The sequence below is a fragment of the Rhagoletis zephyria genome, unplaced genomic scaffold, assembly GCF_001687245.7.
Source record: "Rhagoletis zephyria isolate East Lansing unplaced genomic scaffold, Rhagoletis_zephyria_1.1 Rzeph_scaffold_04437, whole genome shotgun sequence".
NCBI lineage: Eukaryota > Metazoa > Arthropoda > Insecta > Diptera > Tephritidae > Rhagoletis > Rhagoletis zephyria.
Genome location: NW_016161520.1, coordinates 15,594 through 39,999, shown reverse-complemented (window position 1 = coordinate 39,999; position 24,406 = coordinate 15,594). Strand labels below are relative to the sequence as shown.

At 32.7% G+C, this 24,406-nt stretch overlaps 1 protein-coding gene across 1 annotated transcript in view; it reads right to left on the bottom strand.

The window, feature by feature from the left end:
- Window positions 1–18,313: 18,313 nt before the first annotated feature.
- The window catches only part of CngA (Cyclic nucleotide-gated ion channel subunit A), a gene marked incomplete at its 5' end in the record, with an annotated part of 9,683 nt that continues 3,590 nt past the window's right edge, over window positions 18,314–24,406 (bottom strand). The window contains 3 exons of the mRNA XM_017626103.1: window positions 18,314–18,937; window positions 19,209–19,359; window positions 19,445–20,110. Coding sequence (XP_017481592.1) covers window positions 18,772–18,937; window positions 19,209–19,359; window positions 19,445–20,110 — 983 coding nt within the window. The remainder of the gene's footprint in view (window positions 18,938–19,208; window positions 19,360–19,444; window positions 20,111–24,406) is intronic.

The window sequence follows — 24,406 nt, the reverse complement described above, 5'->3', positions numbered from 1 at the left end:
TATTTATACAATAGCTTACGAAATTAATCGGTTTTAGCTGTCCAAATAAATTAGTTTTACATTAAAATCCCATATCTGAACAATCAGTTGTATGGAGGCAATATATAAGTTATAGTGACCCGATCTTTGTTAATTTCACTGTAAACTATCTGTTGATAATGAGTGAAAATAGTGCGAAATACCATGTTTCTAGCTGTATATATGCAGAAGTTATAACAAAGAATCTCATATCTGAACAATCAGTTGTATGGGAGCTATATGTAAAAGTGACCCGATCTTTGTTATTTTCAATGTAAGAATTCTGTTGATAGTAGTTGGAAGTATTGCAAAATTTCACGTTCCTAGCTGCATAAATCGAGGAGTTATAACGAAAATTCTCATAACTGAACAATCAGTTGAATGGGAGATATATGTTATAGTGACCCGATCTTTGTTATTTTCATACATAACATACAAAATATAACATACAAAAATTTTGTTTTGCCTGCCATTTTTTATAATTAAGAGCGTGTGTGAGTCGGTAACAAAGTTCGCGGCGAGTAAATTTTTTACAACTATGAGATGAATAAAATTTCAGTAGCTCATAAGGCTAGTGAAATTTTTGACAAATGCATAGATAACTTTGACAATCCCAAAGATTGTTGATGTGTGTAATTTTTCGTTAAATAAAAGCTTAAATTGAGAAATTTCAATCAACGATGGTAGATGTTTTCTTAAAATATTAATTACCCTTCAATATGTAATAATTTATTTGACATAAATCTGCGGTTATCAAAAATTTACTGCTGTCAAAAAATATTTAATTTCACACAGCAGATTGGCAAAACTGTCTCACGGTAGTAAAAATATTATTCAACAGCTTCTCCATAGAACTTTGTTACCGATTCACACACGCCCTAAGATAAATAATTTTGTTCTCCTGATTCTTATAAGTGGCCTAGCTAAATAATTCAAATTGAACAGGTTGCTACAACTATACACAAATACGGAGATTTTCAAACGACGATTTTGACCGTAATTTTCAACCAGTCTTTAAACCTTAAAAACTCTCATCTACGTGGGTGCTTCTTAGATCTTATATTCCTGCTATTGACAATATTCAATATTACTAAATTGAAAATGAAAAGTTCAAAGCTTTTGATATCAAGCACGCCACATTTTGTTTTCCGGTAAAATTAATTTTATTCCCAATTACTTCAATCCTATTTTAGGTTGGCTTAAAAAGTTTTATTAAATCCAGTAAGGGAACTTCCTATTGCTCTTAAACGAAATCTGTAGTTCTATAAATTATTTTTACTTTTTAGTTCACATTGTAAAAAAGTGAGCTTTTAGTTTTTTAAACTATAATACTAACTACTACTATGTACAATTATTAATAGAAAGGCCTTTTAGTGTTATTTTTGAGCCACTCCCTCAGCAGCCGAAAAGAGTCGTAGGGGGCTCTTTTTAAGACCTTGGATCCGCAAAAATAAAATAAGTTTAGTCAACACTTATTTTTATCTTAAACTATAATTTAGAGAGAATATAAATTGTTAAAAATTTTCTATTGCCTTAAGTCAAAACTCGTATACTTAATATGCTGTCTAAAGTAATTGCAACAAATTTGTGTAGTTTCAATTTTTCTTTTTTTATAAATTTAAGGCTAATTTTTTTCTGAAAACAAAATTAAGTTTCAGCAAAAAAAAAAATANGCCAATTACTTCAATCCTATTTTAGGTTGGCTTAAAAAGTTAAATCCAGTAAGGGAACTTCCTATTGCTCTTAAACGAAATCTGTGGTTCTATAAATTATTTTTTACTTTTTAGTTCACATTGTAAAAAAGCGAGCTTTTAGTTTTTTAAACTATAATACTAACTACTACTATGTACAATTATTAATAGAAAGGCCTTTTAGTGTTCTTTTTGAGCCACTCCCTCAGCAGCCGAAAAGAGTCGTAGGGGGCTCTTTTTAAGACCTTGGATCCGCAAAAATAAAATAAGTTTAGTCAACACTTATTTTTATCTTAAACTATAATTTAGAGAGAATATAAATTGTTAAAAATTTTCTATTGCCTTAAGTCAAAACTCGTATACTTAATATGCTGTCTAAAGTAATTGCAACAAATTTGTGTAGTTTCAATTTTTCTTTTTTTATAAATTTAAGGCTAATTTTTTTCTGAAAACAAAATTAAGTTTCAGCAAAAAAAAAAATNAAATTTTTCTTTTTTTATAAATTTAAGGCTAATTTTTTTCTGAAAACAAAATTAAGTTTCAGCAAAAAAAAAATATTATCATAAAGAAACAAATTTTAGATTTTTTATTAGAGTATTGAAAAAGGGTAACATTGTGCTGAATTATTGCATGTTCACTTATGTTTAATAACAATTTCTCTAGAGAATGTATCCTCTCGGAAAGGTTAAAAAAACGAATGTTTAGAAAATAACTTCAAAACTTTGACGGGTCGGTAACCCAAAAATATGTCTATATGAAAATACTTCCGATTACTTTTTACTTAACACCCGTATTTTCATACTTTTTATAATTTAACCAATAGTGTATCTTATCTATTTGTTGTGACCATACTTTGGGCTATAATTCCAGTACCGGAAGAGGTCTCGAAATCAGTTTAAGTTTCAAATGTGTGCTTTCTAAGGCAGATTAATATGTTTGTCATTTGAGAAAAATCGGTTACGGTTAATAGAAGATACGAATTTTTCCGTGCTCTCTGAACTATTAAAAGTCCTATTAAAAATTTAAAGAAGCAGATTTACTAGAAATGCGTTCAAGTATGAATCGAATTTTCCGGATTTCCAAAGTTTTCATCGACGATTAATTGAAGATAATAACTAAAATTTTGAGTAAAATCGACACGATTTATCGTTATCCTACAACCATAAAAATTTATATATATGTATATAAATTTATGCATTTTAGGCTAAAAGACAAACATTTAGAGGGTATGCATATAAAAATTTGCAAACAAACTTTTTTCATATTATCCATGTTTTCTTTGGAAAACACGCATGNAGTATTGAAAAAGGGTAACATTGTGCTGAATTATTGCAATTTCACTTATGTTTAATAACAATTTCTCTAAAGAATGTATCCTCTCGGAAAAGTTAAAAAAACGAATGCTTAGAAAATAACTTCAAAACTTTGACGGGTCGGTAACCCAAAAATATGTCTATATGAAAATACTTCCGATTACCTTTTACTTACCACCCGTATTTTCATACTTTTTATAATTTAACCAATAGTGTGTCTTATCTATTTGTTGTGACCATACTTTAGGCTATAATTCCAGTACCGGAAGAGGTCTCGAAATAAGTTTAAGTTTCAAATGTGTGCTTTCTAAGACAGATTAATATGTTTGTCATTTGAGAAAAATCGGTTACGGTTAATAGAAGATACGAATTTTTCCGTGCTCTCTGAACTATTAAAAGTACTATTAAAAATTTAAAGAAGCAGATTTACCAGAAATGCGTTCAAGTATGATAAATTTATCGAATTTTCAGCATTTCCAAAGTTTTCATCGACGATTAATTGAAGATATTAACTAAAATTTTGAGTAAAATCGACACGATTTATCGTTATCCTACAACCATAAAATTTATATATTTATAAATTTATGCATTTTAGGCTAAAATGCAAACATTTAGAGGGTATGCATATAAAAACTTACAAACAAACTTTTTTCATATTATCCATGTTTTCTTTGGAAAACACGCATGCATAGGTATGTATTTATTGTTTATACCCAAGTAACACCTTTCCTTCAAAAAAACTATAGAAATGGTTAATGTGGTCCAAATTTAAAAAAAAAATAAAAAAAATATTCCGACGAATTCATAACCTTTCTCCTTTTTGTGAAGTCGGCCAATAAGTAAATACACAATTTAGATATCATCTCTATAATTTGGTGCCAATACGTATATTTAAATTGACATTTTGAAATTCAAGAATATATGTATACACCATTAAAGTCCGTCCTACGCATACGCCTTCAGGGGCTGTATACAAGTTTTTATAATTTGATTTAAATTCAGGCTGTATAGTTGATCCGTACCACACACAACAATTTACATGAGTGCAAATACTTCAGGAAATAAATGAANGATAAATTTATCGAATTTTCAGCATTTCCAAAGTTTTCATCGACGATTAATTGAAGATATTAACTAAAATTTTGAGTAAAATCGACACGATTTATCGTTATCCTACAACCATAAAATTTATATATTTATAAATTTATGCATTTTAGGCTAAAATGCAAACATTTAGAGGGTATGCATATAAAAACTTACAAACAAACTTTTTTCATATTATCCATGTTTTCTTTGGAAAACACGCATGCATAGGTATGTATTTATTGTTTATACCCAAGTAACACCTTTCCTTCAAAAAAACTATAGAAATGGTTAATGTGGTCCAAATTTAAACAAAAATAAAAAAAATATTCCGACGAATTCATAGCCTTTCTCCTTTTTGTGAAGTCGTCTAATAAGTAAATACACAATTTAGATATCTTCTCTATAATTTGGCACGTATATTTAAATTGACATTTTGAAATTCAAGAATATATGTATACACCATTAAAGTCCGTCCTACGCATACGCCTTCAGGGGCTGTATACAAGTTTTTATAATTTGATTTAAATTCAGGCTGTATAGTTGATCCGTACCACACACAACAATTTACATGAGTGCAAATACTTCAGGAAATAAATGAACGACATTTTTATCTAATAGAGTGGTTTCGAAGAAAAACTTCCCTGCAGGAAATGTGTCTAACTATAAGCTAACTTTATGTTGATTAGAAAGGAGCTAAAAGTCACTTATTATCTGTATATTTTCTTTGACGAAAACTAACTATATTTCTATGGCGCTGGCCGCGAAATAGTCAAGGGTGCTTTACATCTGCATTAGTGTATTCCAGGGTGGTTACCTCTGCATTTGATGCAACTACTTTGTAACTAACTACTTTTGGACATAAAATATCAATAGGAAAACAAAATATTCTTTTATTTTTTTTTTAAATTTTTTTTTTACGTACTTTATTTATTTTATTACATTTCACATTTGTTTCCGTGTTCTTCTGCAGGTGATTGCATATTCGACCTCTTTTTATTTGTCCTCAATTCGAAAAAGTATTTGCGAAGTGCAGGATGTTTAAATAGAAACGCGTTTAAAGAAAACAATCTCGAGCTTTACTCCTGCATTCCTTGTCCACTTGTTTTAAGTTAGCTTTTTGTAGCTAACTACAAGGTATATATTTTATAGAAATCCCGCAAAAAAGCTAACTACAAGTAGGTTATTTTTTATCAATTGATAATTTTTTTCTGCAGTGTTACTCTAAGAGTGATATTTTTATAAATTGTGCTATGAAACACATTTGAGAGTATGGGTGGCCCAATCATTCGAAACGCACAAACAAAATCTTCAGCTCAAAATGAAGGTGTCATTTGAACATTTAGTAACTATGTACTTATCTTGGATAAACATACTTACTACATACACACAAACTTACATATGCACGTCATCATCAATGCCAAAGGACCTATTTGACATTTTAAAGAAGTAAAATACGTTGTAGAAAATACAAACACAAAAATTGCGTTTCCGAAAAACACCAACTAGGGCAATGATGGTGACGATACGAGTATAAACATTAGCGTGGCCCAAAATACATGTGGAACAAATTTAAAATGTTAAGCTCGCAACCCTAGGATTTTTCTAAATGGAAGAAAACTTGTATTTTTTGTTTTTAAAAAATATTATATTTATATAAAATTGCCTCAAAGCCTATAAAAATCCTCAATCGTTTTTTTTAACAATTTTTTAATATAAAATATTTTTTATAGGTCCCTCAAAAACCCCAAAAAGGAAAGGGGGGCAAATTTGTAAAATGAACAATTGGGTATTATTATTAGAATTCTCTTGAAGGGAAATAGATTTTCGGTCGAAAAGTATTGATTTTCAAGAATTCTAGGAAAAAGTGTTTTTTCCTCAGTTGGCAGTTGCGAATATAATTTTTTAACAAAAAAATTTGAGTATTCGTTTTTCCATAAAAAAAAATGTTCGGGGGTGAGAGCTTAGCATTTTAAAGTTCTTTTGCACCACCCTAATGTACATACCACGTGCCTTGAAGTAGCACTCTATTTTTTATTTTAATGAATTTGAATAGTTGTGCATCCGTTTTTTCTTCGAAAATGTGTGAAAGCAATTTAGTCGAGCTATGGTTAATTTTCTCATTACAATATACATACATACATATGTACATTTTATGAGCTACGAAATTTTCTCAGAACTCTTTTGAATTGAAGTGTGTGAGTATATGAGAAATGGATTACAATTTGTGATATTGAATGTGCTTAAGCGAAAGTTATCAGAAACAAGAATAAGACACACAATATGAGGGCTTCACGAGTATGCTAGTATCGTATGATTACGTTATTAACCCTGGAATCACATCCTGTATTTTTCATGCATTTCGCACAGTATCCGGAGTCACAGTCTCCCTTGTAGCAGACCTCCAAAAAATGGGCTTCTAAGCAAAGGAGACCAATTTCGGAGCCCCGATTGAATTACCCCTTACACTGAACAAGAAAATTGCAAGGAATGAAACTCCCTCGAAAGTAGCAGTGGACGTTGGACTCGCCGTTAGGTACCAAAACTGTAAGCACTAATAAATTGTTATGAAGGAGAGGTAAATTTTCGGGTAGAATCTTGTACTGGACGGTGGGTACTTTAGTGGGTTAAGGTCCTACACTGATGGCGTATTCGGGCTTTCAATGCTACCAATACTGACATCGTCTGTAAAAACCAGGGACTTACGTCTGTTCTGCCTTCATGGAATTAAATATAGAAGTAAAGCGAATGGGTCTGAATAAAGTCTCTCAATAAAGTTGAGGGCCTCTCTTGCGATGAAAATACCAAGTGGAGGGGACTTGGCTTCACTTGTCTTTTCCAATTGGCGTCAGTTGTTACATAAAACGAACAGCGCAAACCTACAAGGAAAATAACTTGATACCGAATAATAATAACCAGTTACTCTCGAAATTTGACCGAATATCTAGAGTAATTTAAACAATTTGTTTGAATTACACTTTTGTGGGTCAAAATCTCTCTATAAAACCTTTCGATAACTGTGCGTTTNCTTTAGTGGGTTAAGGTCCTACACTGATGGCGTATTCGGGCTTTCAATGCTACCAATACTGACATCGTCTGTAAAAACCAGGGACTTACGTCTGTTCTGCCTTCATGGAATTAAATATAGAAGTAAAGCGAAAGGGTCTGAATAAAGTCTCCGAATAAAGTTGAGGTCTTCTCTTGCGATGAAAATATCAAGTGCAGGGGACTTGGCTTCACTTGGCTTTTTCAATTGGCGTCAGTTGTTACATAAAAGGAACAGCGCAAACCTACAAGGAAAATAACTTGATAGCGAATAATAATAACCAGTTACTCTCGAAATTTGACCGAATATCTAGAGTAATTTAAACAATTTGTTTGAATTACACTTTTGTGGGTCAAAATCTCTCTATAAAACCTTTCGATAACTGTGCGTTTTTAAACTCGATAAAATTCCGATAGCTCAAAAATTTATATATCTCGATATATGTATATGGATAACTGGATAACTTTAAATAACTCTATAGATTTTGAAAACTTTTAGTTTTCTAAAGCCCATAAATTTCAATATCTATCGATGAATCTTGAAAATTCGATACTCTGGCAACTCGACAAATTCTGGAAATAGATAAACAATGATATTTCGATAAATAACCCAGGAATTTTGACAACTCTATATATTTTAAAAATTCCAAAATCTTCGATTCGATAAACCGACATATTTCGATAACTGTCAATGAATTTCTATAAATCAAAAAAATATTGATAACTTTATAAGTTGTAAGAACTCCATGCATTACTCTTAACTCTATAAACTTGGATGCCTCTGTAAATTTCGATGACTCGATAAGTGTTGATAATTCAGCAAATATCGCTTACTTGATAAATTTCACTAGCTTGACAATCTTTGATAATCCGATAAATGGTTTTTATACCTCGATAAATATCGGCAAATTTCGTCAAATCAATTTCTGTGTATCAATAAACATCGACAAGTCAATAAAAAGTGATAAATTTTAACAATTTGATACATTCCGATAACTCAGTAAACTCAGTAAATCTACGGTGACTTGATAAGTAAATTTTTGAATGGAAATAAAGAAACAGAATCTAAACCAAATTAGTATGGACCACCTCTGAGGTACACCCCTTCCTTAAAAAAAAAATTAAATAGGTTAACGTGGTGCAAAGTTATGCGGTAACATCATAAAAAACGTCCGACGAATTGATAATCTCCTCTTTTTCTTGAAGTAGGTTAAAAACTAATAAGATTTCATATAACATGAAAACTGCATCTAATACATGGTTTTCATTATGTAAAAATTACTGACAACACAAGCTGTCTCAACTAACAGCTGTTCATTTGATGTCAAATGCGTTTTCATTACATTATAAAAACGAACCAATATGAAACTGTCTGATTAAAATTTAAATGTTTAAATTTTCATTGGCATCATCGTAATTCATTCTAAAATTGTTATATATATGTATGAAGAAAATAATATATATATCAATAAAAATCCTAACCACCAATGGTGACTGCGTATGGGGCTACCGGGCGTATACGTTACACAAGCAACTAAGGGTATATGAGCATGAGTGAGCTAACATACTTTTTTTAGTAGTACATATATCTTTTTAAAGTTTTCATTTAAATACAATTTCGTGATGGAATCTAGTTCTTTATACAAAACTGAAGGCAATGCATTTGTTAAGAGGGGTGAACCATCATTTTCGACCAAAAACACGTTTTTGTCGAAAAGTGCAGCAACTCGTGAGATTTGCTCATAAGTACTTCTCATTGTTTTCAGTTTCGTCTGTATCTTCAATTTTTCCTTAAATTTTTTTTTTCATCGTTTTTTATCTTTTCTTTGCCTTTCGTGACTCGACGCAAAAATTGAAATTACTGGTTCCGTACGTCATGGTTTTGAAACCATAAAAATTTTACTTATCTACAGAAAAATACCATTCCAATGGATTTAATGGTTTCGAAATCGGTTCAGTCGAATCGCCAAACGAGTGACCACAAAATTTATGTTAGCGTATTAGTATGGAGATTTAAAATTTCAATGCTAATTTCCCTTGCTTTACTCACCAAAAATTCTTCAACAAATGTAATAAAAAAACCTTTTTTATTTTTGTATAGTTAAACGCATATTTATTCGTTCTCTAAACAATATACTGTTACCTTCACCTGTTAACATTTGCTCTTGCATTATAGGTTTAGTGAATGGATACAGTTTTCTTTTCATCAGCTGCCTTCTTAACAATCGCACATTACATTTTCGTAATCATTCCCATATTTCACTTAATATCTACGTAAATGTACTCAACTAAATTCACAATATTAGCTTAAGTATTACAAAAATATTTATCTTATTATTTCTGTTTTTCTCTTTTCATAAATGTATTTATTTATATCCTAAGCCAATTCCTTTTTTCCTTTTCACACACTTATGTATGTTTTGAAAGAACATATGTATCTATTTTTAGACGACGTATAGTTTTACAATTAGTTAGCAATTTTAAGATATTTTGATAAAAAATTATAGTTTAGAGTTTAAGTTAAAATTTTACGTGTTCATTTGTATTCCATTTTGTTTTAGTTTCGGAAATACAATTGAACTTAGATGTTAACGCTTTACTCATATTACACGTGTATGTGTGACCTGACTCCCACACACATGGCTAGGCTTATGTATACTTATACTACATAATTAACTATTTAGGAGAGTACGTTGTATGACACATACTCGAATTTTTGATTTTTTATCTATTTCCTGTATAAAAAAGTTTTTTTTTTTTTGAAGATTTTAAAGTACCCAGCGCTAAACTATATTCTTCTTATAACTATTAAAAGAGCATATTTATGTATTAAAAATTGGTTTATATTTTATCATCATTAGTTGTTTATGTTTACTGTTGTTTCTATGTATTTATATAAATGGAATTTCCTTATATCTATGTAATTTAGTTTATAATTTTAAAGTTTCGAAGTATTCAGCACGTAAAATTCGCAGGGTTGGTTAAATAAGCGGAAACAGTAGATATACATTAGAGTGGTTCAAATACACTATTTTTTGGAAATTCATAAACCCTACATCAAAATATATTAAAACTCATTCTTGTTAAAATAAAGTTTTGAGTTTAGGATATATTTTTAGGTTGTGCCAATCATAGGTATCTTTGAAACAGCTTTTAATTAAGATGAGAGAGAACAGAGATATCCGCTGCAGGATTGCGAGTTTAGCAAGCCGGGGAGTCGTGAGTTCGAATCGAGTTTCGAAGAAATTCAATCATTTTTTAAAAAATAGATCGCCATATTGGTACCATTTTGAATTTTGAAAAACTGACATCAGATTTGTAATCAGAACCCCCAGAGACCTTCTTAAGTCTTAACCCATCAAAATGCTTAAACCTTCTAAATTTTAGCAGTCTCTTTTAGAAGGCATATTTTCGAAAATGTGTTAAATATATCAAATTTTAAATGCATAACGCCTAAATCCTACACTGAGGGAAAAAAATATTAAAATCAAATAGAAACGTAATTGATCTTACTATAAACGTCAACGAAGTACTGTATATTGGTAAATATTCATTTCAATTACGCGAATATTAAAATGACCGCGTTCGTACTGAAAAAGCATCCGTGAAGTGAATAATCAAGACAAAAACTAAAAGAAAAAACAAATATTAATTTGCATGTTGCCTGCAGTGGAATTCGAACCCGACCATCTCCGGATATCAACAACTTGTGGCAAGCATCTTTGCGCACTCAGCTACACCCAGGCATATAAATTTGCTTTCAAATGTTGAATATTCATCAACACGACAGCACTCGATTTGTACAGATAAACATGTATGTACTCTCAGAGCGGCGCTCTGCATGCTTGGGGTGCATATGTACACTTACATATCCATACTCAGATGTGAACAGTAAAATACGTGCGTAATAAATTTTGTATGAAAATATTATTTTTAAATACGAACCTTTTTAAACGATAATGAAATATAAAGTATTCATTTTTACTATGCATTATTTCCCTCAGTGTAATTAATGAAACATTCAAAAGTTTATTTTTTTCATATTAAAAAAATTTACAAATAAAAGAATAATAATAATTTATATGTTGGATATTTTATAAATAAAATTTATTTCTGACTAACTATCTACTTGATTGGAGCTATAACCGCCAGCCTAAGCGAATTTGGTTGAGATCAGTATGGCGCACCAACTGAAGCCAGGGGGTACAGCCGCGAAAACTTCTAAAGCTGGATCTGTACCACTAATTTTTACAACATATAAGCCAGCATATCCACGGTATCTTAATTCAACGTACTCTGCCTTTGTCGTTGTAAACCTCAGTCAGCTCGTCTTTCAACACTTCTTAGCGCTATGACTTTAAGTAACCCTATCGATCGTATCACACTTTTGACCATCGTATCTTTATCATTCTAACTAAGCGCTTGCCAAATAAGTCAAATATCTCTTCGGTAAAGCATAAAGTTTCGCTACATTTTAATCCTTGAAATTCGTTCTCCAGCAAAATCGTTACCAAGATAAGCGATGTGAAATTTAACATATAAAATATTAAGTGTTGAAATTTGTTTGGTCAGTTCAAAATTATTATTACAGTTTACCCTAGAAATTTGTAAAAGTCATCGTATCTCTTATGGTTTAGTCTTAAATCGATATGATCTTTTGTTTGCATACATAAAATATTTTACAAATAATTTGGGGTATTCACAACGGAGTCGTAAGTGTCGTATTGTTTTATGTCGGAAATCTTAAGCGATTAAATATATGTGTATAGGATTTGAAATTTAGGGTACATTACGAACCTCCTAAATATATTTTTAGTCGTTTCAAGTGTACGATTTTCAACAATAGGATACTTACGACAGTGTTGTGAATACCCCAATTATTTCCTGCTAGTCGTATAAATTTGTTTGGTTTCTTGAAGTAGCGATATGCTTATTTTATTTCATTTCGTTTCATTTAATTTAATTTAGTTTATTTTAATTTAATTAAATTATATTTCATTTCATTTTGTTTTACTTTATTATTTTTTTCTTTGATTAAACCCAACGGCTTTATCCTCCTTTCCCGCCCAACCGTTACGAGGGGCGCATTCCGCATGACGAACGGAACTTTTTTTTTGGTGCCGAGTCGTGCAAACAGGAGTTTGTTAAGTGTCTAGATTTAAAACTATTAAGCTACAGAATCAAATTCACCAGGTGCCTGGATATGCTACAGATAGTGATTCAAATTTGAGAAAGGAAATGATAGTTTTCTTTTTAGGAAAAATCGAGTCCGATACGTCACACGTGCTGGAATGAGAGTTAAAATTTTGACATAAGCAATGAAATTATTCGTTTAATTCAAAATTAGTTTTTTATGGCTTCAAAAACCAGAGGTCGAAAGTATCTTAACACTAGATACATAGTGCGGGCATATTAAAGGTTTCCTCAGCCAGAAGGTATGGGCTATTAATAAAGCCTGTCATTAATTTTACGATAAATACTATACCTAGCATTTCTCTATGAATTGACTCAATTCTTTGTGAATGAAGCGGGGAAGAAAAATGTTTAAAAATAACTCATTGGGTTTTCAGAGAAGTAGGAAGAGTTCTATTAAAGAAGACTGGGCTGAAAGCAGATTAGATCGAGTTTACGGATGAGTAACGAGTGACATACGTAGTTTTATTTTATTTCATTTTAATTTATTTTGTTTTCTTTTCTTGCATTTCATCTCGTTTTACTTTACTTTGTTTTATTTAATTTTTATTTAATTTTTATTTATTTTTATTTAATTTTTGTTTATTTTATTTTGTTTTATTTTATTGTATATCACTTTGTTGTGTTGTAACTTATTTCAATTTATTTTTATTCATATAACTTCATTTTGTTTTTTTTTCTCTTACTTTATTTTATTTCGTTTCGTTTCACTCAATTTAGCTTAGCTTAATTTAAATAATTTTATTTTATTTTATGTCATTTTGTTTCGTTTCATTTAGTTTATTGTAATTTTATTTTGTTTCACTTTATTTTATTTTGTCTTGTTTTATTTTATTTTATTTTATTTAGTTTTATTTTATTTAATTTTGTTTTGTTTTATTTTATTTTATTGTATTTCCGACCATTTGGCCCGCAACCAGTTATAGCACTCCCCACTTCGGCCATCAAAGCAACCATCATAAACTGGGTGAATACTTCGCTCAGAAATGACAGGGAGGCATCGAGGGGCTACAGGTGGGCAAAACTCATGTTGCCTCCAGTCTCAGAAGGTCTATATAGTATTTTGCTCTCCCTGAGCAGATGGAAGTGCAGACAACTTGTTAGACTGCTTCCCCATAACAGGAAAAAAGGTAATTTATTGGAACATCTTCTTTCAGCAGAAAAGATACATTTGTTTACGGAAAAAAAACTAGGTATTGTCCTTAAGAACAAGCTGTAATGGAAACCGAATATATGAAGGGCCAGGGAAAGACTCTACGGTTTAGCTAAAATCACATCCTTACATCTTTCAGCTTCACAAAAAGCTTCAAGGGTTATTTTCCTAATGGAAAGAACTGGAATAATAAATAATATAAACCCCGAAAGGATAACTAAATTTGGTATACTGATGGTTATAACAAGATGAAGAAGAAGTACATCTTTACTAGGCAAATATGGAAGGCAACATACTAGCTATTTAAGTTCATCATCCCGAATTAATCAATCAGGATAACGGAGGAGCTCCTTTACATCAATAGGCAAGAAGTATTTCTTACTGGTCCCTGCAGGATAATGAAGCACTTGTCACACCTGGTAGTTGTTTACTTTGGCCAGTGCAGGCAGCGTCACGAGCAACACGAAGCAGCAGAGCAAAATGTGCGTCACTGTAAAGCCGTAACTAATATTAATCTGATCCAATGAAATACTTTACTTACTTGCTTTCAATGCAACAAAATTCATTTATGAATCTGATGTGTAAAAAATTGAGAGATATAAATAATTTAATATTGCCGATCTATTCATTTTTTCGTTCATAATTGAAGATACATTTAGGGGATTGTAATATCTTAAGTCTAACGACACCGAAACGTTTTTGAACTGATGAAAATAAAAGTGTTATTGTACAGAGCGGACCGTCTAAAACCATTCTAATCGTTAATTTACATAGAAAAATGTTAAGATTTAAGACATTGCAGCACTTAACACGCCTTGTTAATCCCCTAATTGTAAACTAAAGCAGGGATCACACGATTTGCACATTTGTACTGATTTGTACATTTTGACAGTTACAGAGTTGGGTTGTTTGGAAAATTTTGTATATAACTGAACTTCTTCTAAAGAAAAATGTACAAATCTGTATAAATGTACAAATAGTGTCATCCCAGTTTAATGGCAACGAAATTGTGTGGAAATTCTCTTGAACTTCTGTCGCATGCGCCAAGGGAGCGGCGCTGTATTTAAGTAAGCGGTAAACAAAAAAGTACACATAAGTTCATAAGTATGTATGTAAATGTTCGCATATGTGAATGAACGTATGTAAAAAAGTTAGAGTTTCCTGGGATAAATATTTGCATCTTAACTTGTTTGCTTGCGAGTCTTTTAAAGAGAAGTGAAAGAATTTAAGTCTTTGTTTAAAATATATTTACCTTTTTCGTAAATATAATAATAATAGGGAATAACAATAATAAATATATAAGTATATATACATAATACAAATTTATACATATTTTTATAATATTTAGTGTTAAATATTTTCAATTCAATGAATTTTGTATTCATTTTAGGCACATTTAGTTATCCTTATTCATATCTATGCTAAAACTCTCTGTTTAACCTATCAACATTTGCATACATACAAACGTATTTGTTTACGTTTATATAATTTTAGTTAATTCCATTTATTAAATGTCAACACTTATGGNAAAATGTATACATATTTTTTATAATATTTAGTGTTCAATATTTTCAATTCAATGAATTTTGTATTCATTTTAGGCACATTTAGTTATCCTTATTCATATCTATGCTAAAACTCTCTGTTTAACCTATCAACATTTGCACATATACAAACGTATTTGTTTATGTTTATATAATTTTAGTTAATTCCATGTATTAAATGTTAACACTTATGGTGTTGTGACTTTATTAAAAATTTACCTTTAACTAAAAAAAGATAATCACGTACATGCATACGTAGATATCAATAGCATGTTGGTTTGTATATACGATACATATGTATATATATGTGTGTGTGTTTTAAAAAACGTATGTAATACTTAATATGTTCGTATTAATAGTGTTAACATTGGATCGTAATTCATTATGTATAAAACATAAGTCAGTTCTCATCNTACATACAAACGTATTTGTTTACGTTTATATAATTTTAGTTAATTCCATTTATTAAATGTCAACACTTATGGTGTTGTGACTTTATTAAAAATTTACCTTTAACTAAAAAAAGGTAATCACGTATATGCATACGTAGATATCAATAGCATGTTGGTTTATATATACGATACATATGTATATATATGTGTGTGTTTTAAAAAACGTATGTAATACTTAATATGTTCGTATTAATAGTGCTAACATTGGATCGTAATTCATTATGTATAAAACATAAGTCAGTTCTCATCCATTTGTTTTTTTGTATAAATATGTTTAAATTCTCAGCTGTGAATGTGTGCGTTTTGGGAGTGTACTTAAAAGGTATTTGGAATATTTTTAAGTGCGTATATTCGGCATATGCATTTATTTAAAAAATTAAATATGAGAGGATGGGAAAGGATGAAATACTAAAAACAATAATAAAATTTTGTACAAAAGTTACCGCAGGCAACTCCGAAAAAAAATTGCACTGATAAAAAGTAGGTGCATATGTATGTGTTATGCATTTGTATATGGAAAATTCCATGTAAAGCAAATTATGACCCGGATAAAAAATTGGTTTCTAAATTTTTTTATTCCATTAACTTGGTATTTTCCCTATACTAAATATATGAGCAAATTTCACGAGTTGTTTTTTTATGTCACTCAATTCTCTCGACAGGAAAAAAGCGCTAAAGCATNCTTATGAAGAGAGGATGGGAAAGGATGAAAAACTAAAAACAATAATAAAATTTTGTACAAAATTTACCGCAGGCAACTCCGAAAAAAAATTGCACTGATAAAAAGTAGGCGCATATGTATGTGTATGCACTCATATATGGAAAATTCCAAGTAAAGCGAATTTTGACCCGGATAAAAAATTGGTTTCTAAATTTTTTTATTCCATTAACTTGGTATTTCCCCTATACTAAATATATGAATTCACGAGTTGGTTTTTTTATGTCACTCAATTCTCTCGACAGGAAAAAAGCGCTAAAGCATTCTTCTTGCATTTATTTCCATCAATGGAGTTCGAAAAACAAGTAAAATAAAGAATAAATCAATTATTTGATCAATTTTAGCCTTAAAACATTTATTTAGGCGAAAAATCACCGAAATTACTTATTTTCTTATTGTCACTCGGAATGACGATTTATTTTTTTTTTTAAATAACTTCGGAAAGTCTTTAAATAGTATGTTTATATAAGAGGACGTTCGCATCAAGTACAACATATCTGTGAAGTTTCAAGAGTGTACCACGAAATTAAAAAAATTTCCACATGCAGAGTATCTGTCGCAGCTATTTTGTAATTTTTGAAATTTCACGATTTTTTTTTTTTTAATTTTTGATAATTTTAGATACCTCAAATCTTAAAACTAAATGGTAGAAATGTCCTTCTTTTCAAAGCGGGTATTTAGTACCTACATATATCTTTTTTAAGTTTTCATTTAAATACAATTTCGTAATGGAATCTTGTTCTTTATAAAAAACTGAAGATAATGCATTTTCTAAGATACGTGTACCACCATTTTCGATCAAAACACGTGAGATGTGAGTTTTCAGTGTAACATACGAAAATTCCGTAGAAAACGCATATACATAAATCAATATTGGATCGCAGTAATAACTCCATTGACATGAAATTTTCCATATTTTCAATTTCTTCTGGAATAACGACACAATTCAAAATTCAAAAAATTAAAACTCTGACTACTGTTAAGTGTCTCATATCTCTGATCCGTGTCTAATCCATGTCTAATGTTTGCTACTTACTGTGCTAATCCTTATACTACTTACGTTAGTAAAAATTAGATATGGATAAGACAAGGGTTAGCGACATGAGCCACTTAACAGTAGGAAGGAAATTAAATTTTTTGGATGTTATTGCAGAGGACCATCGATATACATACATACATATGTATGTATGTATGTTCATATGACTTTTTTAATGCAAACTTTTTTCCCGAAGTTTCCTGTGTGAAATTTTTACCAAATTTTAACAAAAACATTATTTTAGTATGTTTTTCACCATTTCTTATTCTCTGCCCATAAGTAGAGATATTTAATTTANTAGACAAGGGTTAGCGACATGAGCCACTTAACAGTAGGAAGGTATTTTATTTTTTGAATTTTGGATTGTGTCGTTATTGTAGAGGACAATCGATATACATACATACATATGTATGTATGTTCATATGTCTTCTTTTAGTACAAACTTTTTTCCCGAAGTTTCCTGTGTGAAATTTTTACCAAATTTTAACAAAGACATTATTTTAGTACGTTTTTCACCATTTCTTATTCTCTGCCCATAAGTAGAGATATTTAATTTAAGAAAAATGCGTATGCTTAATGTATACATACATATGTACGTACTTGGGTGGTTAAATAAATTTTCTCATACTATTGGCACATTTATTTACATATAATTTATATACATAGACATATGTATGTATGCATATCTACGTATTGTGTATGTTTACGTGTATATGAAAAATTCTACATAAATTTTTATCCATTTGGATTTTTTTGTATTTTACTTTAAACTTACTCTTATTTAAACTTACACACATANAAATTTTCTCATACTATTGGCACATTTATTTACATATAATTTATATACATAGACATATGTATGTATGTATATCTACGTATTGTGTATGTTTACGTGTATATGAAAAATTCTACATAAATTTTTATCCATTTGGATTTTTTTTGTATTTTACTTTAAACTTACTCTTATTTAAACTTACACACATATGTAGGTATATTTCATTTTTTTTTTGTGAATTTCAATTCATTTATCACCATTTAGTATCGCATCTCAGAGCATCGGNGGTATATTTCATTTTTGTTTTTGTGAATTTCAATTCATTTATCACCATTTAGTATCGCATCTCAGAGCATCGGCACGTGCAAGTTGACTGAAGATAAGAGAGAGGGAAGGTGGTTTGGCATTGTAGCTTAGCGGATGAATTTTAAAATCAACTACAACAGCATATACAACAAGAGAAACAGTAAAAAATATGTATGCCAATGCCAACAGACAAAGAAGACACGCCGAGTAGCCGTGAAAAACCAAAAACGGTAATCAGCGGCAGATGAGTGGTTCTGCTCATTTCATCCCAAAAAAGATGGCTAATTTGCTCGCTTGTTTTCCCTTTTTGCAACCGCCTTTGCTGCTGTTACCAACTCCTATTTATCCAGGGAATGAAGTTAATTTAGTCGTTGCCATCCATTGCTGCTTGCATTCGTAGTGTCACTGGTTTTGGCTTGAAAATGCTCTGCGCAAAATACATATTTACAATGTATTCTGTTTGCTGTCGTTGGACTTGGCCGCTGTTAATAAACGTTTTTGTCGCGTTCGCTTTTTTGGTTGCAGTGAGTAAAGTCGCCCGCTGCGAGGACGTGTCTGTGGTTCACCGCCGGCACCAAAGCCCCCATTGGAGTTGCTTGTTAATTGATAGCTGCAAAAGACGAAAAATTCCGAAATTGCAGTTAATTTCAATTTATCTTCATTTATGCCTGCCTGCCGATATGCATATGTATGTGTGCGTGAGTGGAGTAGACAAAGTGTAGAAAACTCTCGATGAAGAAAAATTTATGCGAAACTCGTGGCGAGTTCAATGACCGAATTTGCTAGTACTTTTCCCACAACTCTTCACCCATTCATTTTCGTAACACCTTTTCTACTTGCCATTTATACACCACTTCTACATTATTCATCCCAATACTCACTTCGCCTCCAGCTTCGCCAATCGCTGCTTCAGTTTCGCCTGACTTGCCGTGTACTCGGCAAGCAAGCGCGCCAATCGCACATTTAAATTCTCCACGGACATTTCCAGTTTCTCGATGCCACTTTCGATGCTGTCGTGTGCGCGCTGAGAGTCTGTAAATTGAAAAAGTTTGGTTTTGTTGTGAAAAGTTCACCTCATTTGCAGTCATTATGCTCGTGAATAGCTTTGCATACGCACCCGCAAATATACTTTCGTCAAGCAACCCATCTTTGCGTAGCAACTGGCAGCCGCGCTCAGTGAGCGTGGCACGCGCTTCGGGGTAGTCGGACAGCGTTTCCCACAAATCACGCTTTGCCAGACAGAAGAGATCCGAATAGCCTAGCGAACGCACATTGGCCGTACGTCGATTGCCCGTGCGATTCCCTGCTATCTCCAGCACTGACACCTCGCCGAACACCGAGCCGGCACCGAGTGTCGCAAATACAGTGATACCATCGTCGGCGACCACCGACAATTTACCGCGCTTTACTATGTACATCTCCTTGCCAACATCGCCTTTGCGGCAAATGTAATCACCCGGACTAAAAACTTGCAGTTTTAGCTTCAGCACCAACGCCTCCAACAGCCCGGGCTCACAGTCGTGGAAGATACGCACTTGTTTCAGCGTGTCCATATGCACTTGTATGGCAATTTCCGCTTTTAGCTTGTCCGGCAGTGCGGCTAATACGCGCTCCTCGTCCAGTGCTCCGCTTTGCGACCAAGTGTAGGCAAACCAACGAATCACACGCGCCTCCAACTCGTGACCAACTTTCCGGAAGGCCATGTACTGTTTGACGCCGTCCATGCGATTTTGAAATTCGACGCGTGCCACATTCATATTTGAAATCATCGAACCGATGTTGCCTGGGGGAAGATGGTAAATTGGGGGTTACTTGATAGGTTATTTGTTAGAGCAAAACGTGTGAAAATTGAAAATAAAAAAGAAAACTCGTGAATTTGGATCAGTGTCGGCAAAATATTAATCTGATTAACGATTAAAAATTAACGATTAAAATGTCCGTTTGATTAATAAATTAAATATGTTAATCGTTAATGGTTTTCTTGGTCACTCTTGGAGACGCTTTTGCTGCTAGTTCGAGTGTCGACCCCTCCCCAATCGAAAGTTTCCAAACATATCCCTCCAGAAGAAGTTTTCTACCCAAACTCAATTTTTATCTACTTCTAGCGTTGGACAACTTGCCAGAGGACGCGTTCTGCAGATCATCGTCTCAAACTAAGCTTTACCAGAGAATAAGAAATCACTGCCCTAACATCTTTTGCCCTCGAGTATGTTGAGCTTTCTGCGTATGCACACAGATATGGACTGATGTTTTGCAGTAGGGCCAACAAATGTATCCTCCGTTTCTGAGAGCACTTAACAATATAATAAATATGCTTCTGTTCTCCACAATCGGCCGAAATATCAGTTTTCGATAACCTTTATTATTAGACAAGCATAGACTTATAGAAAATCAAGTCGTGAAACTTTGGGATTTTTCGAACTTTTGTGGTAGAATAAGAATGCAATGCTACCTTTTTTGAACAGAAATAGTCCTGAACTAGTGTCAAAATGATCCCGAATCAGTCCCGACCTAGGCTCGAGTTGGTGCCGAACTAGTCCCAAAATGATCCTCAATTAGTCGCGGTCTAGTTCCGAAATGGAAAGCGGCTGCTGCGGATGAGTGGTTAGAGGAGCAGGTTTGATACCTGGTCTGAGCAACATGTATATGTAAATATTAGAAAAATTGGTTTCCAAACAGCGCTCGCCCCTCGATAGGCAAAGGCAATCTTCCGTTTGCAATGAAAAAGCTTCTCATTAAATCTATTTGCCATTCGGAGTATTTGTGTAGCAACATCAAGACACACACAACAAATTTGAGGATAATCTCACTCAAACAAATAGCAAAAGTGTACGCGCTGAAATATGTGACCTGGTCTACGAAAAGGGAGCTTACGTGCGAAAACTAGTTTTCTGTGAAAAAGCTGTTAAAAGTAAGCAACTCGTTTCGTCAGTTTCTCATTATCTCGTTGATTGTTCTCCGCGCCGGACGTCCAGTAAGTGTTGTTGTTGGTCCAGTAAGTGTTGTTGTTGGTCGGAATATTATTATAGTTCATCGTGTAAGTTGCTAGTGTGGAACATTTATTACCAATAAATTATATTTTGTCGTATTTTTACTCTTCTTTCTCTACATTTTTAGTACACTTCTAAGCAAGTTAGGATTTTCTGCTTTTCACCACGTGAAAAAGCATCTCATCTTCCATCCGAATCAACCAAAAAGTGAAAATTGATTTTTTGACACCTAAGCCCCCTTTCCGTAGACCAGGTCACATATTATGATTTGTTCCGAAATGCTTCGAAACTTCTTGCTTGGAGCGATATATTTCTACAGAAGTTCATAAAATGCCAAATCCCTTTTAATGCTTTAAATCCCCAATATCTTAAAATCTAGAGCCAACTAAATATTTTCAAAGTCAAATTCTGATTCTTAAAGAACAAGTGTTAACTCATTGGGCCTTATACATAAAAAGTGAGCTTAAGCTCAGACTCAATTTTTGCACTGAAGGGGTGAGCTCAAGCTCAAGAATTTGTACTGAAAATCGAGTCGGAGCTTAAGCTCACTTTTTATGCATGAGGCCCATTGTGCCGGATGCAGATGTCAGAATGTTTTTTGGAATGTGTTATCTGTTAGGCGATATCAATAAAGAATGTGAAAATAATGAAAGCCATGAAAAGGCAAAATATCCTTGTTTCCCTTTCTTCATTCTTTAAAATGGCAGAGCGTAATGGTTCCTGAACTGCCTATAAGGCAGCCCTGAAGTAATTTAAAAATTCCAACAGTAAAGCTCAAGGAGACTCCTGGAAGGATTACTGCGATAGCATAGGTCGGAAGGTAATAATCTGCGAACGTCTGCTCGTAACGAAATACTTTAAGTCGCAATACAGAGTGTAATGAGAAACGTAGCAACGCTGTTATTACCATCGGACTTCATTAATGTAAACAGGGTAACCATAAAGTCCTTCCAGCCATAAAAATCCACAGGACGCTATATCTGCTGCTTGTCTTAGTCATTAACGTTTGTGATTTTGTTATGGGATGACAGTTAGAGATGCAACTCAACATGTGTACTAAATTAAAAGCGAAGCGACACTAGTATGGTTGTATTCGCTTAAGCGGCAAGATAATGTTCTATGGGCTACCCTCCTTGGTATCAGTGGCGCACACACGAGCCACAGCACACACATATGTTAGTGCTTGGCCGAGCTTCTCCTCCGATTTTTGGGGTGCGCCCTGATGTTGTGTGACAAAGAGGGGGACCTGCAGTTTTACTCCGACTTCGAACGGCGATTGTAATAGGGCATTTTTGAATGGAATTCTGAAATAGGGCGTTCTTCAAGCAAATTCTGAGATAGAGTGTTTTTCAGTAAAATTCTAAAACAGGGCGTTCTTGAAAAGTTTTTTGAGATAGGGCGTTTTCGAACTGGCTGCCAAGATAGGTCGATATGTACTGCTGTGCATTGGGTAACCGCTTACACGCAAAGCTCATTTAGCATAAGTATACACAACTAAGTCTTTACTCGCTGACATTTAGTGACCATTCATTAATCATCTCTCTTTTCATCTCCTCCCTTATAAATTTTTCCTTAAAAGCACGGCTAAACCGTATGAAGAACCTACCCAGCAAAAAACACGATTACCACAGAAACGAAAGTGGAAACGAGCTAGGCGATGGGAATATTTTAACACGGGAATGTCACAGGCAGCAAGCCCTTACCCGCAGCATTACCTTCGAACGAAGGGAGAACGCATGGATAAACAGAATGAATGTCTTCCAGAGAAACTAATGTAGAATGCCAAGATAAGTACATCCTTATTTATATTGAATTAAAATCAGAAAATGTCTTAAAAGATTAAAATGTGAGATAAATTTCCACGGAAAGTAACGGTAGAAAAAGAATTTTTGTATATTCATTATATTTTTCAGCTGACTACGATGCAGCATTCTACTAAAAGAGCGAAGCAAATAAAATATTGAAGGACATTCTACTTTGCATTGCTGGGCCATATATGTGTGAAAATTTACGTGGTACCTATGAAGTTTAATTCCTTATTAGTAGTTTGTTAAGTACCTAAGTGCTTATTAGTGGTAAGCAAAAATGCAATGTATACATTGATTAGTTTATAATGTTATACGTGACATCATCCCAATTTAGCTATTTAATTACTTACTTCCATTCACTTGAATAACAATGTCCCTACCCTTATATATTTTGTTAAACCCTTAATTAACTACTTAACAGTAAATAATTATTATAATACTCTTTACGTAAATAGCTGAGTTCTGCATGCCACATTGCGTACAATTTCCAGTACGCCGAAATTGGAGGCACGTACTACACAACCATTAGACTAACACCAATGTGCAGTCAACCCACCGACGTACAACCTGAAGAGACTTTCAAGTAAAACAGCAAACCGTATAACACGTAAAATGCGAACGACAATACGACAAATGATATAAGAGGACACCCCATGACATGATGTTTCATGTTTATGGTCGACCATCAGTCATTCACCACCCACGGAATGTAAGAAACGTTCATTAGAATGCGCAAAAAAATTAAAGGATATACAACTGAATACGTGCTCTTGACAGCACAACGCCAAAATGCGACTCTGGGTCGAACAATGCATTTGCTTAGTTAGCATAATACAACCAATTAGGCAATGAACACTAACAAGCAAATGTAAAGGTGCGTCAGTTGAAGAAGAAGTATACGACGCTATTTAAAAGACAACAAAATGGGAATGTGGAAAATAATAGGAAGTCTCTAAAAAGTCAAACGAGAAGAACAATTGAATAGCTACTACATTATACTGGAGTGCACTATGACAGGTTTTTGTGCGTTCTGAATAGATATGTATGTATGTACGTTATGATCGATGGGTGAATTCAATTAAAGGGCTGGAAAGTAAAAGAAATAAAAAATAAATAAAATGATGAAAAAGAAAGAAGAAAAAAAAAAACGAAAAGAAAGTAAAGGCAAGCAATGGAAAGCAAGGGAAGCAAAGGAAAGGAAAGGAAAGGAAAGGAAAGGCAAGGAAAGGAAAGGAAAGGAAAGGAAAGGAAAGGAAAGGAAAGGAAAGGAAAGGAAAGGAA